This window comes from Suncus etruscus, chromosome 5 (genome assembly GCF_024139225.1).
Source record: "Suncus etruscus isolate mSunEtr1 chromosome 5, mSunEtr1.pri.cur, whole genome shotgun sequence".
Lineage (NCBI taxonomy): Eukaryota > Metazoa > Chordata > Mammalia > Eulipotyphla > Soricidae > Suncus > Suncus etruscus.
Genome location: NC_064852.1, coordinates 2635188 through 2654722, shown reverse-complemented (window position 1 = coordinate 2654722; position 19535 = coordinate 2635188). Strand labels below are relative to the sequence as shown.

Genomic DNA, 19535 nt, shown 5'->3' with positions numbered 1-19535 from the left:
AAAGATTGAATCAAGGAGCCAGAGTGGTGGCGCAGTGTTATGGGGTTTGCCTTGCACGTAGCTGACCTAGGGGACAGACTGTGGGTTCGATCCCCCCCATGTCCCATATTGTCCCCCAAGCCAGGAGCAATTTCTGAGCACATAGCCAAGAGTTAACCGGGTGTGTCACCGGGGTGTGGCCCATAAACCAAAAAAAAAAAATATAAATAAAAAAAGACTGAATCAAGAAAATTCTGATCTAGGTTAAAAATGTTACGATTGCGTTTCATTTTCCTCCTGACTGGGCAGAATACATTTTTTTCTGACTGAATACATTTCTCCTTCTCCCACATCTTAACTATCACTCTTGTCTAGGACACCATATAGAACAGCTGTTTATTACCACTCACAAAAGTAATTCCGTTTTGAGCTAACTGCAAAACATATGGTCCAACCGAAACCAGAGCCTTAACATCTTAAAGAAAAGAGATATCGAAGATTTATTGACTAATGGCTAAGAATTCCAATCGTGCAATAACTTAAAAAAAAAAAGAGGTCAATAAACTATCTTAATTAAGCCTTAAGGACATGTTTTAGCTTCCCTACACAGAATGAAATAAGGCCTAGCATTGCCTTCAGCTTCTGCTGAGGTCTTCTGAGTTAATCTTCCATAAAGGTTCCAAATCTTAGATATGTATTTGTCCAGTCCAATGCATAAAATGAGTTAGGCCTTGGGGACAGCTTCCTTTCCTTTCTTGTGTTTAGTCTTCAACAATCCCCTTTCCTCAGAATCGCCGAATATCTCTAACAGAGTTCCAAACTGCTGAATTAATGGCAGAAATTATAATTAAGTGACTCGGTAATACCACCTGGAAGTTCTATAATTAGAGCTTACCACGCCTATCCCAGGATTTCTGTTCATTTTTAAAATTTCATGCATTATTGTTTTAATGGCTATAAATTCAAATTGAACATATTCATTGACAATTACTTGAAAATATTCAGAAAATTGCAAAAATAACTAAAATGACACCAAAATTCATTGTTTAGTTTTAACCACTATATTTTTATATTTAAATTTATAAGGGAACAAAATCCTATAAATATGAGCAGTTAAACCAGCCAAAGATTCACCTTCAACAAAATTAACTTAAAGACAACCATTTGAAATACCAAAAATATCATATGTGAAACACACCAAAAACCTACAGAAGTTTTTTTTTCAACAGCCATCTATAAAAGTACCAAATAGATGACAGAAGTTGGGCCTTTATCTACTCACATAATACCAGAATGTCAACAAAAATACGATGTCAAGTCTTGGAGGTCTAAGAATAATCTACGCAAGCTGTAGCATAGCACATTTGTTAATTATTAGAAGCTCATTTCACTATTAACTTGAATTAGCTTTCTACAGGGGGGAAATTCTGTCATCCAAGAGATCTAACACTTATCTCTCAACTGAATCAAACCATTTCTGTTGGGGGAAGCAACCGAAATCCACCTCCCCAACAAAACAGTTAATAATAATCACAAATAGAAAAACAAACAAACAAACAAACAAAAAAAACCCTGCAACTTATTCAATGTGCTTTTTTGGAAGGACTTTGGGAAGCAGATGACTTCTACCCTGAAAGTTCTTCTGTATCAATTCCTCAGGAGAATTAAAAAAAGAAAAAGATGGGACAATAAACAATACTCCAGAGCAAAAGAAAATCTTTATCTCTCTTTTTTTCAGAAAGAGATAATTTGTACCATGTCAGAAAGAATAGGCAAATTAGAGCATTTTTTCTCATCAAGTAGGCTTAATAATCTAAATTATAAACGGATTAGAAGGAAAATCCACAGGCAAAAAGTCAAAGTCACAGAGAAAGACGGGTTTTGTTTTGGAGGGCAAAGTGTTCAACCCTGTGTCTCTGTTACCAGGGCATCTTCAAGGATTCTTTGTTCCTCTAGAAAGACTTTGGGGAAGAATTGGGCTTTGAGGAGACGCTGGAGGAGGACAAAGTGGTAAATTGTGAAATAGAAAGGTTAATTTAGTTCCTAGAAGACATGGAAGAATAAAATTCTAAAGCGAGGGGAACATATAGAGGAGTTTAAAGTAAAAAAAGCATGTGAGGAGAACAGAAGATTGATAGGGGTGAGGAAAAAAAAAGTTGAAAAGTTTCTTCAGACAATAATTATCTGCAAAACAACAGAATTACCAAAGAGATTATTTTGATCAGATACTTAAACAGACACATCTAAAAGGATAATTGTTTTCAGCAAACATTTATCATAGTGCAAACACAAATATATTTGCACAGTTTTTTAATAGCCCTTCAAGGTACTACTGCAGTTATTATGGTTAAAAAAATTAAACAAAGAGGCCGGAGCAGTAGCACAAGCAGTAGGGTGTTTGCCTTGCACACGCTGACCTAGGATGCACAGCGGTTCGATTCCTCGGCGTTCCATATGGTCCCCCAAGCCAGGAGCAATTTCTGAGCGCATAGTCAGGAGTAACCCCTGAGCGTCACCGGGTGTGGGCCCCCCAAAAGAAACATAAATAAGTAAAGCAACTAGATAAACCAAAAGAATTATTAGAAGAAAACCTAAAGAAACCGAAGAGGAGACTATAATAGAATCTCATTGTTAGTGCTAAGAAATTTTAGGGATATCTACAGAAAGTAAAAAAAAAAAATCAAGATCCAAGGCCAAACAAACAGTATGACTGAAAGAGACCTATAAACTCAAAATATCAAGTCTTTGCAACTAAACAAGACTTTTTATTTCTATCTTCTTCGATCTGTTATATGCCCTATTGCAATAAATCTCTCCATCCACGATTTACCCATCAGTAAAAAATACAGCATAAGACTTTTCTCCCATTCTTTTTTATAAGGGTGATAGGAATGTCTGGAAGTGAATATCTACATGTTTACAAATGCTGAGATGAAAAGTAATGCACACTTTAGTTTTATTAGGTCTTTTCTTAAAATTAAGATTTAAAAAAGACCCAGTTAAAATTATTTCAACTAGCCAGATGGCCTCCTGCAAAAGTAGTTCAGAAAGTCCAACATTAATGTTATGAAGTGTAATTTTGCTATCCTAATCAGACCAAGGCGTTTTCATAGAAATCAATGTACATAGGTTAGAAATGAAGAAAATCCAACTCTGGTTCTGAAAAGACTCCAAGATCACACTGGCATCTAATCAAAGTAAGAATGAGAACTATAATTGAGGAAATCACAGCTGCCAAACAGAAATTTTGAAGTGAATAAATAGTATCCGAGGGTGTGAAGAGGGGTAAATACTTAAGAACAGTAGAAATGTTTTCAGATTAGTAGCCAAGGACCAAAAATTTTGAACAAAATGGTTTCCTATTCTCTTTTATGCAAGTATTTCCTCTAAGTATAGATAATATGGATGTTACAAACCAGAACGATTGGGTCTGAATCCAGGTTCTGCTATGGGTGGGTTTCTCTGACCCTTAGTTTACTTACCTATTAAAATAAAGATAGCTGAGGCTGGTGTAATAGCCTAGCGGGTCGGGCATTTATTTGCCTTGCATGTAGCCAACCCGGGTTCGATCCCTCGCATCCCATATGGTCTCCTTGAGCCTTCCAGGAGTAATTTCTGAGCACAGAGCCAGGAGTAAACCCTGAGCATTGCTGAATGTGGCCAAAGAAAAAGTAACTAAAATTAAGAATTAAGATAACAGTATTACCTAAATAGATTGTACCAGAGTGATCATACAGTAGGTAAGAGGCAATTGCCTTGCACATAACCCAATCTGGTTCGATCCCTAGCACCCCAGATGGTCCCCCAAGCCAGGAGGGGATCCCTGAATGCAGAGCCAAGAGAAAGCCTTGAGTAGTATCAGGTGTAGCCCCAAAACAGAAAAAAACAAAAATATGGTACCCACTTGTGAAGATTAGATAACATATATAAACTACTTAGAGCAATGCCATACCTAGAAACATCATAAATTCTATATGTGTTTTCCTTTGTTTGTTTGTTTGGTTGGTTGGTTTTATTTTGCTTTTGGTTTTGGGGCCTCACCCGGTGATGCTCAGGGGTTACTCCTGGCTAATGCTCTCAGAAATCGCCCCTGGCTTGGGGGACCATATGGGATGCTAGGGATCAAACTGTGGTCCATCCTAGGTTAGCGCATGCAAGGCAAACACCCTAACAACTGGGCCACCGCTCCGGCCCCTCTATATGTGTTTTCATTTATTACAGTGGTCCATAGTCCTTCAAACCTGGGGTTTAATACCAGAAGTTCCAAAATCCTTCTGTAATTCATTTGGCAGCAAAACTAGACCTTAACAAATGTGTAGCAATTTATTCCTCCCAATGTGAATTCTCATGTACTTTGCTACAGATATCTTCAATGTATTCAATAACCTATATTTGATTCAAAACTTCACTGTGTTTCCTCATATTTTGCTGTTCCTAAGGGAGAAAAAAAACCTGCCATGCACACTCCTTTTTTTTTATTATTTATTATATTTTTATCTCTTATCTTTAAAATGGTGGCTCCCCGCCTTTTTCATAGAACCTTGGGACATGGGATTACTTTATTTAACCACATATTCCCACATTTTTTCTATAAAACTAAGAAAAGATCAGGGCCGGAGAGATAGCATGGAGGTAGGGCGTTAGCCTTGCATGCAGAAGGACGGTGGGTTCGAATCCCAGCTTCCCATATTGTCTCCTGAGGCCCTGCCAGGAGTGGATTCTGAGCGTAGAGCCAGGAGGTAAGCCCTGAGCACTGCCACCGGTGTTGACCCAAACACCCCCCTCCCCCCCAAAAAAAGAAAGGATCAAAGAAAGGCCAGGGGCCACGGGACAAGAGAGGTTTCGGATGCATTGGCGGGAAAATAAATAAGGACAGAAGGCCAAAGTCAACAATGATAGAAGCAAGGGACCTAAACTTTTGACCATCTAAACTCGAAGGTGGCTGTTACACAGCAGGCCGGATGAGGGGGGGCAGAAGGTGGTGGTGGGATTGGGGGGGGAGGCAGTCTGAGGCCATGGGTGGGAGGGGAGGTTGACACGTGGTGTGGAAAAGGCCCTGACTCATTGTAGAGTCTGAAATTCAACTAGGAAGGACTCTGTAGATCATGATTCTTTCCATAAAGATTAAAAAAATAATTAAAATAAAAACTCTTACTGTGAACTTCCTAACATGCAGAAAATCCCTAAACACATTCAGGACCTCTGATAAAAACCCATTTATCAGGTTTAGATAAGGGAAATGGTACCGAGATTACCTTCAAAGTCTGAACATTTTCTATTTCCTAAAATGAATGGTATCTTCTTACATAACCCACCTGTGAATAAAAACCCTGGCCCTGGATAATTTTAGAAGGAACACTACTTTTCCCAGTAACCAACCAGGCAGGAGGGAGGTGCCCATTCCCAGAATGTTCTTTTCAAAATCAAATCTACTCATAATATTTTTCTTTGCGATGTGTTTCACGAGTCAGCATTTTCAAAGTCTGAAGTACCGAAGGCTTGCTTAAAACTAGGCCTATTCTAACTTAGATCACAAATATGTAATATAAGGCCTTGGGTGAGGGTAGGGAAAAGAGGGGCCTTTAATGCACCCCTGCATCAAGCAAATCAAACAGCATCACAGAACTTTGCCGAGCTGGAAAAAGGCCCCTTGAGGACTAATCTCAGTTGTTCTTCTTATCTCTTTCAGCCTGTTTTATCATCCATAAATGTACTCTCCCCCTCTGAGGTAAGAAGCAGTTGCCCTGACTTGTCCTCAGAGTCTGTCTTCTGTAGAACACCCTCCAAGTTGAAGTGGTGAATGAACTGGGGTGGGTCCACTAACAGACTTGGGATTTTAAAAGATGACTTAGACCTCACACAGTAAGTTTTATATTGAAAAATATCTCGGATTATATTTTAGACAATAACAAAAAACTCTAAGACTGAGTAGAAGGGAAACTCACCTTACACATGGTTGCTTAAAAAAATGACTTAGCTACCTTAATCATTGACTCTGAGTCAAAAACATCATGACTGCCAAGAAAGATACTGCGATTAGTACTAATTACATCAACGGTAGTGCGAGCATCAAGAAAGAACACAAGAACTGCCCTCCTCTAAAGTGATCTAGCTTAAGTACATCTGGATTATTAAATTCAGCTCAGTGCTGGCTTCAGACTTGGCAGAGAGAGTGAAAAATGTCTTAAGAAGGTATGACCAGGATCGTAAGGGAATGTTATCTCTAAAACGAAGGTTAAGGGAGCCTAAGTAATATCATTCAGACATAAAAGGAACATGAACCCCTGTCATCAAATCCCTGAGGAATTTTCATGGACACAGAAGGAGCAGGGTTGGTTTCTGCTGCACGACCAAAAGCAAAGCCAGAACCAGCCCAGTAAAATCAACCAGGAAAGTTCAGCACAATCTCTTGGACAATTTCTTCAATGACAGATGCATGTTGAAAGGTAGCCAGATGGAGCCGGAGAGATAGCATGGAGGTAAAGCATTTGCCTTGCATTCAGAAGGACAGTGGTTTCAAATCCCGGCATCCCATATGGTCCCCAGAGCCTGCCAGGGAGCGATTTCTGAGCATAGAACAAGATGAATCCCTGAGCGCTGCCAGGTGTGACCCCAAAAACAAAAAAAAAAAAAAAGAAAGAAACAAACAAAGGGTAGCCAGAGAGATCACTCAGTGGGGCTACATAAATGCAAGCTTTGGATCCTGAGTGGATCTCTGACCACTGCTGGGAATGAGGTCCAAGCACGGAGCCAGGAATAGCCCTTAAGCTCCACTGGGGTGTGGCAAAAAAGCAAAAAATAAAACAAAAATACTGCAAGACAAGTGGCTACTTCAAATCTCCTATCTGGTCTAAAGGTACAATAATTTTTAAGCCCAACATTTGTCATCAACCTTAGCCTCTTACTCTCCTACTTCTGACAGCTCTCACAGTCCCTCCCCTTCACCCTTGCCAGACAACAAATAAGTCACATGTTAGGCCAGGTCTGTGGGAGGAAAAGGGTCTGCTTACTGGGCAATTAGTTTTAGTTTACAGATCAGTATCCCCTGTAAACAAAACATAGGTCCCTAACAGAGGGACAAGCAAGGGCTCAGAGCTAGACTTCAAGAAAGACATACCAGTTCATTCAAAGAGCAGCTAGAAGACCGGTAGAATCAGTAGCCCTTCTACAAACATAAAATAGGAATACCCCTGCGCCACCCTCTCCCTTAAATACCAGGGACCTAACTTTGCAAGTCAAACTAGGTCTCTCGGATTCAATGAGATGTTCTCCTCCCATCAAAGAGAAGTGTTTACCCTTTGAAGCAGATAGAACTTGGGCTCAGTATTAAAAGACTATGCTTGATTATATCGCAGTAAAGCTAAATAGCCTATCAATGTGCCCACAGTCGGGTCTGGTTGCTGCATGTTTAGGCAGAGACCTCACAGCCACGGGGGACTTCAAAGAAAAGTACAAGCTATTGAAATTTTAAAGCATACAAGTGACCCTCCTTGGGCATTTCTCTTAAAAATTTTGTTACCCAAAGTATCACCAGATCCTGATACACGTTCATCCAAAGAAGAGACTAAAGCATCAAATAGCTTTTTAGGATTAATCGAGTGGCTATGCTTCACTTTAAATTGATTGTGATGTTATGAAAACCTAGCCATATTATTATGAAGAATATAACGGCTACACATGAATAAGAAACAGATTCTGCATTTGAGGGGTCAGAGCGAAGGCACAGCGATAGGGCATTGCATGTGGCCTTGCATGCGGCCAACCTGGGACAAACCGGGGTTTGATCCCCGCCATCCCATCTGATCCCCTAAGCCTGCCAGAAGCGATTTCTGAGCACAGAGCTAGGAGTGAACCCTGAGCTATGCTGGGTGTGGCCTCAAAACAAAAACAAACAAACAAACAAAACAGATTCTGCATTTGAAAGCCCAGTTACCTAAGTATCCATAAACAAGGGACTGATTAAATATAATAAAACATTATTCTTCCAATGAAGAACTATTAAACTAGGGCCGAGAAGATAGGACAGGGATTAGGCCACTTGCCTGGCATCAATCACTGGCACCACATGGGCATGAGCATCACCAAGCATAGCAAGGGAGGTCCTCGTGGATATTTGGGGTGGCCTGCTGGGTTCCAGCATTGCAGGGCCCAAGCAGCACAGACCCTCATGCTCTAGCACTGACCGAAAAACCCCAAATGGCAGTGTCACAGGGAGTAGTCCCATGAAGCAGACTAATCTGAGAAAGTATTGCCTCAAAAAAATTGTTTTTATTTGTTTCTGGGGGCCATCACTATGCCAATGCTTCAGCTCTATTCTCAGGTGATCACTCCTGGCAACCAGTGGACCCATATGCTGATGTCACAGGATCAATTCAACGCTGGCAGGGCAAGCGCCTTACTTAACCTCTGTGCTTACAATTTCTCTGGTTCTCCCCACCACCCACTCCCCCAACATTTGAAGAGTAAAGTAGGCTATTAGGTTCTGGCATGGGATAGATATGACATATAGTTTAACATACGAAAACAGGCCCCTGGAAGGATAGTGCAGTGGACTGGGTACTTGCCTTCCAGGCAGTCTACCTGGGTTCAATTCCCAGCATCCCATATGGTCCCACTGACACCCCACCAGGAGAGATTCCTGAACTCGGAGGCCAGGAGGTAACCCTTGAGGTCTCGCACTTCTGGGTGTGACCCAAAGACAAAACAAAGTTGTAAAACAGTAATTATATTTTGGAGGCTTTATTAGTTTGGGGTTGTTTTTGTTTTTGTTTTTGTTTTTTTCTACTTGAGGCTATACCCAGCAGCACTCCAGGGTTAGTCCTGGCTCTGCACTCAGAAATCAGTGTCCAATACCAGAGGAAGTAGCTGGAATGCAGCTACTTAACCAGAGCACCATTAGGAATAAGTAATCCCCGAGCACAGGAGACAGAAGTAAGAGCTGAGTACCCATGGGAACCTGATGACAAAAACCCAAGGAGGGAAGGAGGGGACTAAAAGGACAATAAGAAATAGTAAAAGTAAAACAAAACATCAATTAAACAGGCTTTGTTTATCATATACTAGCCATTTAAAAGAAGTGAACCTTGCTACTTAAATGCTACCAGATGCTTGAAACCCTTTTTTCTACTATATTTTTCCTAAAACACAATAAAGTCACAGATTCCTAATAGACGCCTTCAATTCTTTGTAGCCAGTGGAAGAAACCTAGTTATCAGGGGAGCTAACTCACATCTGGTACTTACTTTGCACCAGGAAAGGTTCTAATCACTATAAATGTATTAACTGACTCAATCTTCTCGGCAATCCTCTGAGGCTCATACTATTATTATCTTCATTTTCGAGATGAAGAGAAAGGTTAAGTGCCCTGCCCAAGATTGCAGTTAATAAGGGCAGATCTAAGATACCAAATTAAGAATGGTCCCCCACCGTGGACACTGACAATAAACAGGTTACTGAGGGCAGAGAGGAGGAAATGATAAGAGGGATGAAGGGAGGGTTACTTGGTTTATTTTTGCTTTTCAAAGGGGGAAAATAAAGTGAGTGAATTCCAGAGTTTATAGTCTGACTTATTTCAGTCATCTATCCCTCTCTGGACAAATCATGAGAAGGCTTCCAGTCAGAGTCCAGCCAGTTCATTCACACCTTGAGACTGGAAGAGAGAGAACTTAATTTTTCACGAATGAATATCCTACATTCCTATTTTTTTGGTCCAATGCCAAACTCCAGCCCGAGATTCCAGACTGTGTTAACTCACTCTCATGTGTGCAAAAGCTCAATAAGTTCAATTTCTGTCCAAAGTTCATACCAGACTTCATACGAAGAATTAGGTCAGAGATCCATTCGTGTAAGAACAGCCAGATAAAAGGTCTGGACAAACTTCTCCCCGACCTCAAAGCAAAGGAATTCAGAATGGGTTGGCAAGGTAGGGTTTTGTTTCTATCTGGGCCCACTGTGGAGCAAAAAAATGGGGTTATAAAAAAAAGCTGAGTCTGACGTGGAAAGAGTTATTTCCTACATACATCCAAACAGAACTGATCATTTCATCTGAGAAAATGGAGCTTCTGTGTAAGGGGTGTGGGGAAATAAGGACCCCCCTATTTAAACGGTGTGTTTTCCTCAATCTTGTAAGGGGGTGGGGGGAAGAAACGGTTGCAGGGAAAGAGTTAACCTGATGGCAATCACCCTAGAGACACAACCTGTCGCCAAATGACCTAGCGAATCCATTTGTGTGCGAGGGACAACACGGCTTCCAGTGGTTTATATGATTTTTCTTTTGCTACTGTCACTAAACAAAATCCATCCCCTGTGTCTCCCACCTGACATTTGTGATAAACAAGGAGAGGTGAGGCTTGGCAGATCTTTTTAGAGACCGAGTTTCGGGACCCCAGTACCCCACCATGCTACCTTCCAAAAAACTTCCCCGGCCCAAAACTGACTCCACGAGAAGCTGGGCGTGTGAGCATTTTTTTTTTAACCCAAATGTTTGCATGGATTCCAAGGGTCTTGACAAAAGGCTTGTTGGGAAGGAGGTGTTCTGCCTTCTCCCGCCCAAAAAGCAAGTGCCCCTCAGCTCCACAGGGAAATGCAGCTCCTGGGCTTTGGACAAAGGGACTTACCAGAGTGAACAGGGATGGGGAGGCCCGCTGGCCCGAGCTGGACCTCCCTGGGGGGACAAAATCTGGGGAGCTTGAGAGTGTGTGAGTTGTGTGTGTGTGTGTGTATGGTGTGTGTGTGTGTCCCAGAAAACTGAGATCGCCGGTGACTGTGTGTGTGTGTTTTGTGTAGTGGGTGTGTCCAGGAAAACTGAGATCGTGTGTGTGTGTGTGTGTGTAGTGCAGAAAACTGAGATCGGCTGGTAACGTGTGTGTGTGGTCCAGAAAACTGAGATGACTGTGTGTGGTAGTGTGTTATGTTGTGTGTGTGTCCAGAAAACTGAGATCGCGTGTGTGTGTGTGGTGTGTGTGTGTGTGTCCAGAAAACTGAGATCGCCGGTGACTCTGTGTGTGTGTGTGTGTGTGTCCAGAAAACTGAGATCGCCGGTGACTGTGTGTGTGTGTTTGATGTCGGTGTGTGGTGTGTCCAGAAAAACTGAGATCGCGTGTGTGTGGTGGTGTGTGTGTGTGTGCTGCAGAAAACTGAGAGTCGCTGGTAACGTGTGGTGTGTGTCCAGAAAACTGATATGACTGGTGTGTGTGGTGTGTTTGTGTGTGTGTGTCCAGAAAACTGAGATCGCGTGTGTGTGTGTGTGTGTGTGTGTGTGTGTCCAGAAAACTGAGATCGCCGGTGACTCTGTTAGTGTGTGTGTGTGTGTCCAGAAAACTGAGATCGCCCGGTGACTGTGTGTGTGTGTGTTTGTGTGTGTGTGTGTCCAGAAAACTGAGATCGCGCGTGTGGGTGAGTGTGTGTGTGTGTGGTGTGTTGTGCAGAAAACTGAGATCGCTGGTAACGTGTGTTTGTGTGTGTCCAGAAAACGGAGATGACTGTGTGTGTGTGTTTGTGTGTGTGTGTGTCCAGAAAACTGAGATCGCGCGTGTGTGTGTGTGTGTGTGTGTGTCCAGAAAAACTGAGGTCGCCGGTGCCCCTAGAGCCCAACCGGGCAGGCAGCCCTCCCGATTGCATGGGTCGCACGGGTCGCCTCGGAGGGGTGCGAGGAAGCCCCCGACGGAGACTCCGTCCTTCGCTCACTCACCTGGGGGGCGCAGGCTCGGGGGGCTCGGTGGGGCGGGGACGCTGCTGCTGCTGCTGTCGCTGCCATCGCCGCCGCTGCCGGGGAGAGCAGAAGTCGGGGCCCCCGAGACGGTGGCGTTCAGGGTTTCGCCGCTGACGGTGGTGACGGCGGCGGCGCCGGTGCCATTGGGCGCGGAGCCGGGGGTCGCGGGGGCCGGAGCCCGCGGGCCGGCGGTGGTGGGCGAGGGGCCAGTGCCCGCGGGGGCGGAGGGGGCGCGCGGGGCGGGCGCGGGGCGCGTCCTGGGCCGGGGCCGTGCGGCGGGGGTGGTCGTCGGGGCGCCGGTGGCGGTGGTCGCGCTGGGCGCCGGAGCGGGCGGAGAGGACGCGGCGGCCGGCGGGGGCGCGTGGCTGGCGGCCGCTCCGGGGTCCGCGCCCGGCTGCCGGGGAGCTGCAGACGCGGCGGGGCGGCCGAGCTCGAAGGCCCGGAGGCGGCGTCCGGCCGTGCCGTGGCTCCCGTGGTTCCCGGGGCTCCCGGGGCCGCCGTGACCGTGACCGTGGCCGCGGCCGCGACGGCGACGCAGCCCAGCAGCAGGGCGAGGCCGCCCAGGCTCGGGGGCCGGGCCCTCATGCGCGCCGGGCGCCCCCAGGCACGCGCTCATTCATTCGCGCCGCGCTGTGCTGCCCGCCTCAGCCCGCCGCGGCCGCAGCATCGCCGCCCGCGACTGACAGACGGACGGGCCGCAGCGCCGGTGACAGCGCCGAGGGCAGCGGCGAGCCAGCGGCGATGCGAGCGAGCGGCCGGCCGCCTCCGCGCGCCAACGCCCGCCCCCTCTGACGGACGGCCGCGCCGGCCCATGGGCAGCCGCGCCGCCCCACGCGGCCCGCCCCCGAGCAGCTTCTAGCCAATGGGAGGGAGTCCTAAAAGGGGGCGGGCACCAGGGCTGGCCGAGGGGCGGGGCTTCCCCTCTCGGCGGCGGCGCCTCGGCCCCGGCTTTGTCCGCTCCGCCCGCCGCGACAAGCGCGGCGCGCGGCCTCGGGCTCCGTCCCGGCGCCTCGCGGCAGACAAAGGACGCGCCCCGCCGGGGCCTCTGCAGGCTCCGTCGCTCTCCGGGACGACGGGGCGCCGCCGCGCCGCACCCCCGGCCCGGATGGAGGCGGATGGGCGGCGAGGCCTCGGGGCGGCCCGGGTGGGCGGCTTTGCCTGCGCCGAGCTGCTACGCCCGTTGCGGGGACGGGCGAGCGGAGGCCCGGCGGGGAGCGAGACCGACCCCGCGCTCACCGCGCGCAGCCCGCTGTGGGTCTGAAGGATGATGACCTGAGCCCTGCGGGGAAAGGGGGGCTGCAGGCCCAGAGCGCTGCTTGCAGGGGAAATGGGCCTCAGCACACTTCACACACACACACACACACACACACACACACACACACACACCACACATCACACATCACAAACACACCCCAGAAAACTGGAGGTGCTTTGGGTGAAGCTGGCTGACTGACTCCTATGGGGAAAGGGGTGTTGCAGGCCCACAGTGCTGTTTGCAGGGGAAATTGGCTCCAGCATACTTCACAAAACACAAACACACATCACACAGACACACACACACACAAGAACTGGAGTTCCTTTGGGTACAGCTGGGCTAAGGCTGCCCCCTGTGGGGAAGGGGATGTTGGAAGCCCAGAGCCTCTGTTTGGAGGGCAAATAGACCCCAGTACACACACAGACACACACACACACACACACACACACACACACACAAGAACTGGAGGTCCTTTGGGTACAGCTGGGCTAAGGCTGACCCCTGTGGGGAACAGGGTGTTGAAGGCCCAGAGCACTGTTTGCAGGGGAAATGGGCTCCAGCACACTTTACACTCACACACACAACACACACATCACAATCTCACTCACACACAGAACTGGAGGTCCTTAGGGTGCAGCTGGGCTAAGGCTGAATGACTCCTGTGGGGAAAGGGGTGTTGTAGGCCCAGAGCACTGTTTGTAGGGGAAATTGGCTCCAGCATACTTCACACAAACACACACACACACACACACACACAGCAGAGAATTGGAGATCCTTTGGGTACAGTTGGGCTACAGCTGACCCCTGTGGGGAACAGGGTGTTGGAGGCCCAGAGCACTGTTTGCAGGGGAAATGGGCCCCAGCACACTTTACACTCACAACACACAACACACACATCACAATCTCACTCACACACAGAACTGGAGGTCCTTAGGGTGCAGCTGAGCTACGGCTGACCCATGTGGGGAAGGGGCTGTTGCAAGCTCAGAGCACTGTTTGGAGGGGAAATGGCCCCAGCATACCTCACACACACACCACATCACATACATCCGGACACACACACACACCACATCACGCACACCCCAGAGAACTGGAGGTCCTTTCAGTGCAGCCGCTTATCTCCTGCTAAGTGGCTCAGTTCTGACCATGGCCACCTGCAGTTTGTTCACCTTCAGTATGGAGATAAGAAGACTCTAATTTACACCTCTTGGGCTGGAGTGATAGCACATCTGTATGCCTGCCCGGGACAGGCCCAGATTCGATCCCCTGCATCCCATACGGTCCCTTGAACCTGCCAGGAGAGATTTCTGAGCATAGAGCCAGGAGGAACCCCTGAGCGCCGCCGGGTGTGGCCCCAAAACAAAAACAACAAAAGAAGACATCTGACACCCCTATCCACAACAGCTCCAGCCTACCAAAAAATGAAGTGTTGTTCCAACAGAAGCCGGCTGGAGCCCGTGCCTGGCCCGCAGCGAACACTCAGTATTGCTAACTGGGCTGCTAACTGTCTTCTGTCCAAACAAGTTCCCAGCCACAAGCCCGCTGGGGCTCCCCAAAGCTGCCAGCCTGTTTGTTGCAGAGAATGGGGCGTGTCGGACAGCAGAACTTGACCCGTGTGACACTGAAGCCTAGATAGAACTGGAATTGGGGCGGCCCAATTGGACAGGCCTCCTCCCTGGGACTGCCCTGCGCTGCAGTTTGGGCTCAGAAGCTTCCTTGGGGACCCCGAGGGGCGGGTTTGTCCTCTGAACAAGATTTCATCCCTGCCTCACCGCCAGCCAACCCTCCCTTGCATGATGCTTGCCTTTGTGCAAGGTTTCCCATTAGTCATTGGCCTCAGACCAGAAGGGCAGGATGAGCTGTGTGCGAACTTGTGGCTGTGCTCATGAAAACATGCATACATTCATTTACTTGCGTGAGTCGTGGGTGGGGAGTGGATATGTGTGCCTGATAGAAAAGCACAAACATTTTAATCGGTGATTGTGTGTAGGAGGATGATATGACTGTGATCTTAGGAGCTGTGTTAAGTCTGCGAGTTCTACAACTGTATATGTTGTGTAGATTTCTGTGCTTTGCTTTGGTGTGCTTTGGGTGTGTGCCTGCATAGATCTCCGAGGTGATGGGGGAGGGGGAGAATGGAATGTTTGTGGGTCTTCTGGTTTCACATCAAGACCTATCAAGCCCAAATCAAGGCTCTGTGTTTTTCTTCTCTGGAGGAAGAGAGAAGACGTCATGGCTTTCCTCCTATTCTCTGATGAGTTGCTCAGTTCTTCAAGCCTAGACCCAAATACTTATCCTTTCAGGCTTTCCTATGAAAGGGAATGAATGATCTCCATTACAGGCCCACTGCCCTCTGGTTAGCCATTGATGGCAGCCCTGATCTATCCACCTGCTCCTTTGTAAAAGGATGAAGGAGGGGCCAAAGCGAGAGCACAGCGATAGGGCATTTGCCTTGCATGCAGATGACCCCAGACGGATCCCGGTTGGATCCCTGGCATCCCATATGGTTCCTCGAGCCTGCCAAGAGTGACTTCTGAGCACAGAGCCAAGAGTAACCCTGAGCACCGCCGGGGTGTAGCCCAAAACCAATAAATAAATAAATGAATAAATAAATAAAAGGACGAAGGGTGAATTTCTGAAATACATGACAGAATAAGTTGAATTGCCCAGACATTAGCCATACTACTAGCACTTTCCATGCATCTGCCTGCTTCTCCCATCAGTCTTCTCCGTGGACCGAGTGCCGAGCGAAGGTGATGTGAATGAGCATTATTAGATCAAGCCTGTTAGCTTGAATTCAATTGAAAAGGATCCTGCGGTGCATGGAAGAGGCTGTATATTTGGAAGCAGATGGGTTTCTGTCCTGGCTGGGCCATCTGTGGGGAACACTGCAAAGGAAGCCATTTGCTCTCGGGGCCTCGGTCCTCTCTCTAGAAGAGAAACAAGTCCTTGGTTAAGCTGAGGAGCGAAAAAAATGTTTCCACACAGACTGGCCCCTCCAAAATGCTAAGCCTGTGAGGGTTTGTGCTTCATCTATTTCTTTTATTTTGGTTTTTGGACAACACCATGTGGCGCTCAGGGGTTACTCCTGGCAGACTCAGGGGACCATAGAGGTGGCAGGAATCAAGCCCAGGTCGTCCTGGGTTGGCCCCATGCAAGACAAACGCCCTACCGGTGTCCTATCTCTCCAGGCCAGTATCATCTATTTATTGCCACTGCTGGCTTTAGGCCCTGTTGGTTGAAGGACTGTGGCTGAAACCTCTCTCCCACAACGGAATCATGAGGTGACAGAGCCAGGCACTTGCTCTGCTTGGTTTCCCCATGTGAGAGCTGGAAAATGCTAGCTTAGCCCTAAGCTCGTGCTATGGCAGATCTTCTCTAGCAGTGAGGGACAAAAGCTGAGGCAGCTTCTATGCCTGGAGAATTACAGAGAAAAGATGAGAAGATCTTGCCAGCTTCTCTGCCTCAGACAAGGACAAACTCTAGCTTATGCTAGAGCTTCTGAAAGGCCTGAATTATGGGTAGGACAGAGGGGTATGTTTTTTGTTTGCTTGGGGGCCACACTCAATGGCACTCGAGTTATTCCTGGTTCATGTGCTCAGAAATTACTCTGATAGGCTCGGGGGACCATATAGGATGCCGGGGATCGAACCCGGGCTGGCAGCAAGCAAGGCAGATAGACGCCCTACCCATTGTGCTATCTATCACTGAAATGTTGACACATCCAACATTTGGTTTTTTTTTTTTTTTTTTTTTAACTGGGTCCTGTGACTTTGACTCTAACCGGCAACATAACCTTTTGGAAATTTCTCAGGAATGTTTTACTACAGCACCATCAGAGGAAGGTATTATTACATCTGTTGCATTTAATCACATAAAGTCAAGGTGAGGATGACTGGGAATATAGTACAGCAAACATAAGGCATTGAACTTGAACTCAAGGACATTATACAAGAGCTACATATGATTTGGGGAGAGGGTGGAGGCATTTGAGCCATACCAGGCAGCTCAGAGGCTATTTCTATCTCTGTCATGAGGAGTGACCCTGGTGGTGCCAGAGATTATGCCAGGGATTTGAACTAGGGTCCCAGCCACACAACCACAAAAGACAGACAAGTGTCTTGCCTCCTGGATTATCTCTTCTGCCCCATGGGAATTATTTTTGTTTAATCCACACACAACCTCAAGAAGTCGGTACAATGACTGCTCCAATTTTACAGATAAGGAAACCAGGGTACAGAAATATGGAGTAATTGACCCAAGGTCACATAAGAAATAACAGAGCCAGAAATCAAACTGAGGCTGGTTGGCTCCAAATGGTTTCTTTAGCACTCATACTATAAAAGGAAAATGCTTATGATATAACATGAAGAATAGAGAAGTTGCAACTGATACTCTCCGTGTAATGGAACGTTGTTTGGATTACTCTCATTGCCCAGAACTGTAGCGAAGGTTCAGAATTCAGAAGAGAAGCGTCAACTCCCATGATGCCCAGGACCACAGAGTTCGAGATGGGACAGGGCCTTCTGGAAGTCCCTGGAAAGTCTGGACTTCCTACTGGAAACAATGGAGGTGATGGTGAGGGCCCAGTCTCATTCCTCTTTGTATACTTAGCACTTAACAGTGTCAAATACATAGAAATTAGACGTGAACAACCTTAGTATGTGTGACAGACCCTGTTTCAGGAGTCTTACATTTATAAATCATTAATTTCTTTGGACTAGCATCCTCCCTTGAGAGAAGAGGAAACAAAAAAGAGATTAAGGGCCATGCCCAAAATCTGCCATCTCTCATCGAGTTCAGTCTCTTCTCTAGACTCTGCAATCTACAGATTAAGCCTGCATGCCTTATCTAAGTGGGAGGCCAGTGAGCGAACGAATCCCAAAAGAAAGGACACATGCATGCCAAATTTAATCCTAGTAGAACAGCATTTAAGAAAGAATAGTGTTGGGAGTAGAGTAGAAAAAAGAAAAAAAAAAAAGAGGCATAACTATAATAGATGTGGCTCAGCAAAATAACTCCATCGCCCAGATTCCAGCAAAATAACTTCATCGCCTGGATTCCAACAAAACATGGAAATTTTCCCTTTTCTGGTTTCACTGAAATAGCAACGCTGACACAGGCTATTTCTAATTCTACTGGAGCTCAGCCTCCTTCCTATCAAATGTGGCTGGATGCAAATTTTGGCATTATTTTCAGACACCTAGAAGCTTCGGCGTATGAGAGTCAGTCTGAGCCACCATGTATCCAGGGAAGGACACTAAGAGTCATGTCATGGACAAAGAAATGCAAATGGCTAGGAAGCATGAAGCACTATAGTTTAAGTAACCAAAGATTTGCAAGCTGAGACAATGAATTACTATTTATTAGCCTGTTGATTTGGCAAGATTTTTTTTTAAACTGGTATTACTTGTTGTTGGTGAGGGAATGCTTCACATTAATGGGAGGACTGTGAAGTGATCCAGCTGTTTCTGGAAGCCTGAAAAGTGGGTTTGTTTGGACTCCATGACTTGTTATTACCATTTTTAGAATTCATGCTGGGGAAGCCGGAGGATAGTATGGGGAGGTAAGACACCTGCTTTCCATGGGACTAACCCCAGTTTAATATTTAGTACCTCTCTGTTCCCTTTGAGGAGTAGCCCCTCAAAGGTCCAAAAACCAAAGAAAAAAATAGACTCCATCTTGTATGAATAACTAATGAGATAAAAATAGAGTTTGATGTATTAAACATTCATCTGAGAGTTTTAGGTGATTATAAAAAAGAAAATGTAAACAGATACCAAAGATGAGATAACATTGGATATTTTGTGCTCTCTGACCTATTTTGGCATATCAATACATTGATTTTAAATATTCATAGGTCAGGGAGCTAGTTCAAAGGTCTGAAGCATGTACTTTGCATGCAGAAATCCCAGGTTTGAATCCCAACACTGTGTGATCCCAAAGAATAAACACAGGTTTGATCCCCCAAGAACCAGCAGGAGCAGTCCCTAAACATTTCCAAGAGTAAGCCCTCAAAAGGACATACATGTGGGGCTAGTGTGGTGCCTTGCAAGCGCTAGCCTAGGATAAACTGCGGTTCTATCCCCCGGCATCCCATATGGCGTTCCATATGGTCTTCCAAGCCAGGAACAATTTCTGAGCACATAGCCAGGAGTAACCCCTGGGAGTCAATGGATGTGGCCCCAAAACCAAAAAAATTTTTTTAAATTAAAAAAATAAAATTACAAAGAGGACATACATGAAGCAAATGTTTTGGGAAAATGGGGTTAGTACAAACCCCTTACAGTGATCAAAATCCAGAATATTGATACCACCAAAAGTTAATAAGGGCATAGAGTCATATGAACTCTAATTGATTGCTAGCAGGAATGCAAAGAAAAAAAAAGCCACTTTGGTAGATAGTTTGGTAGGCTTGGTGGGGTTTGTTTTGTATTTTATAAAACTAACATGGGCCAATGATGTCACTCAATGGTTAGAGCATACACCTTACATATGTGAGACCTACTGGGTTCTATCACAGGCACCACAAGATCTGGCTCAAGGGTTACGGCACTTTCAGTCAACCCTGCTTTGATCCCTGGCACCATG

At 46.3% G+C, this 19535-nt stretch overlaps 1 protein-coding gene across 1 annotated transcript in view; it reads right to left on the bottom strand.

Moving 5' to 3' along the window:
- The window catches only part of MEGF9 (multiple EGF like domains 9), a 118559-nt gene extending 106285 nt beyond the window's left edge, over positions 1 to 12274 (bottom strand). The window contains exons 1-2 of the mRNA XM_049773792.1: positions 12152 to 12274; positions 11669 to 12083 (exon numbers count right to left, since the gene is read on the bottom strand). Of these exons, the coding sequence (XP_049629749.1) occupies positions 11669 to 12083; positions 12152 to 12274 (538 nt within the window). The remainder of the gene's footprint in view (positions 1 to 11668; positions 12084 to 12151) is intronic.
- Positions 12275 to 19535: the final 7261 nt, after the last annotated feature.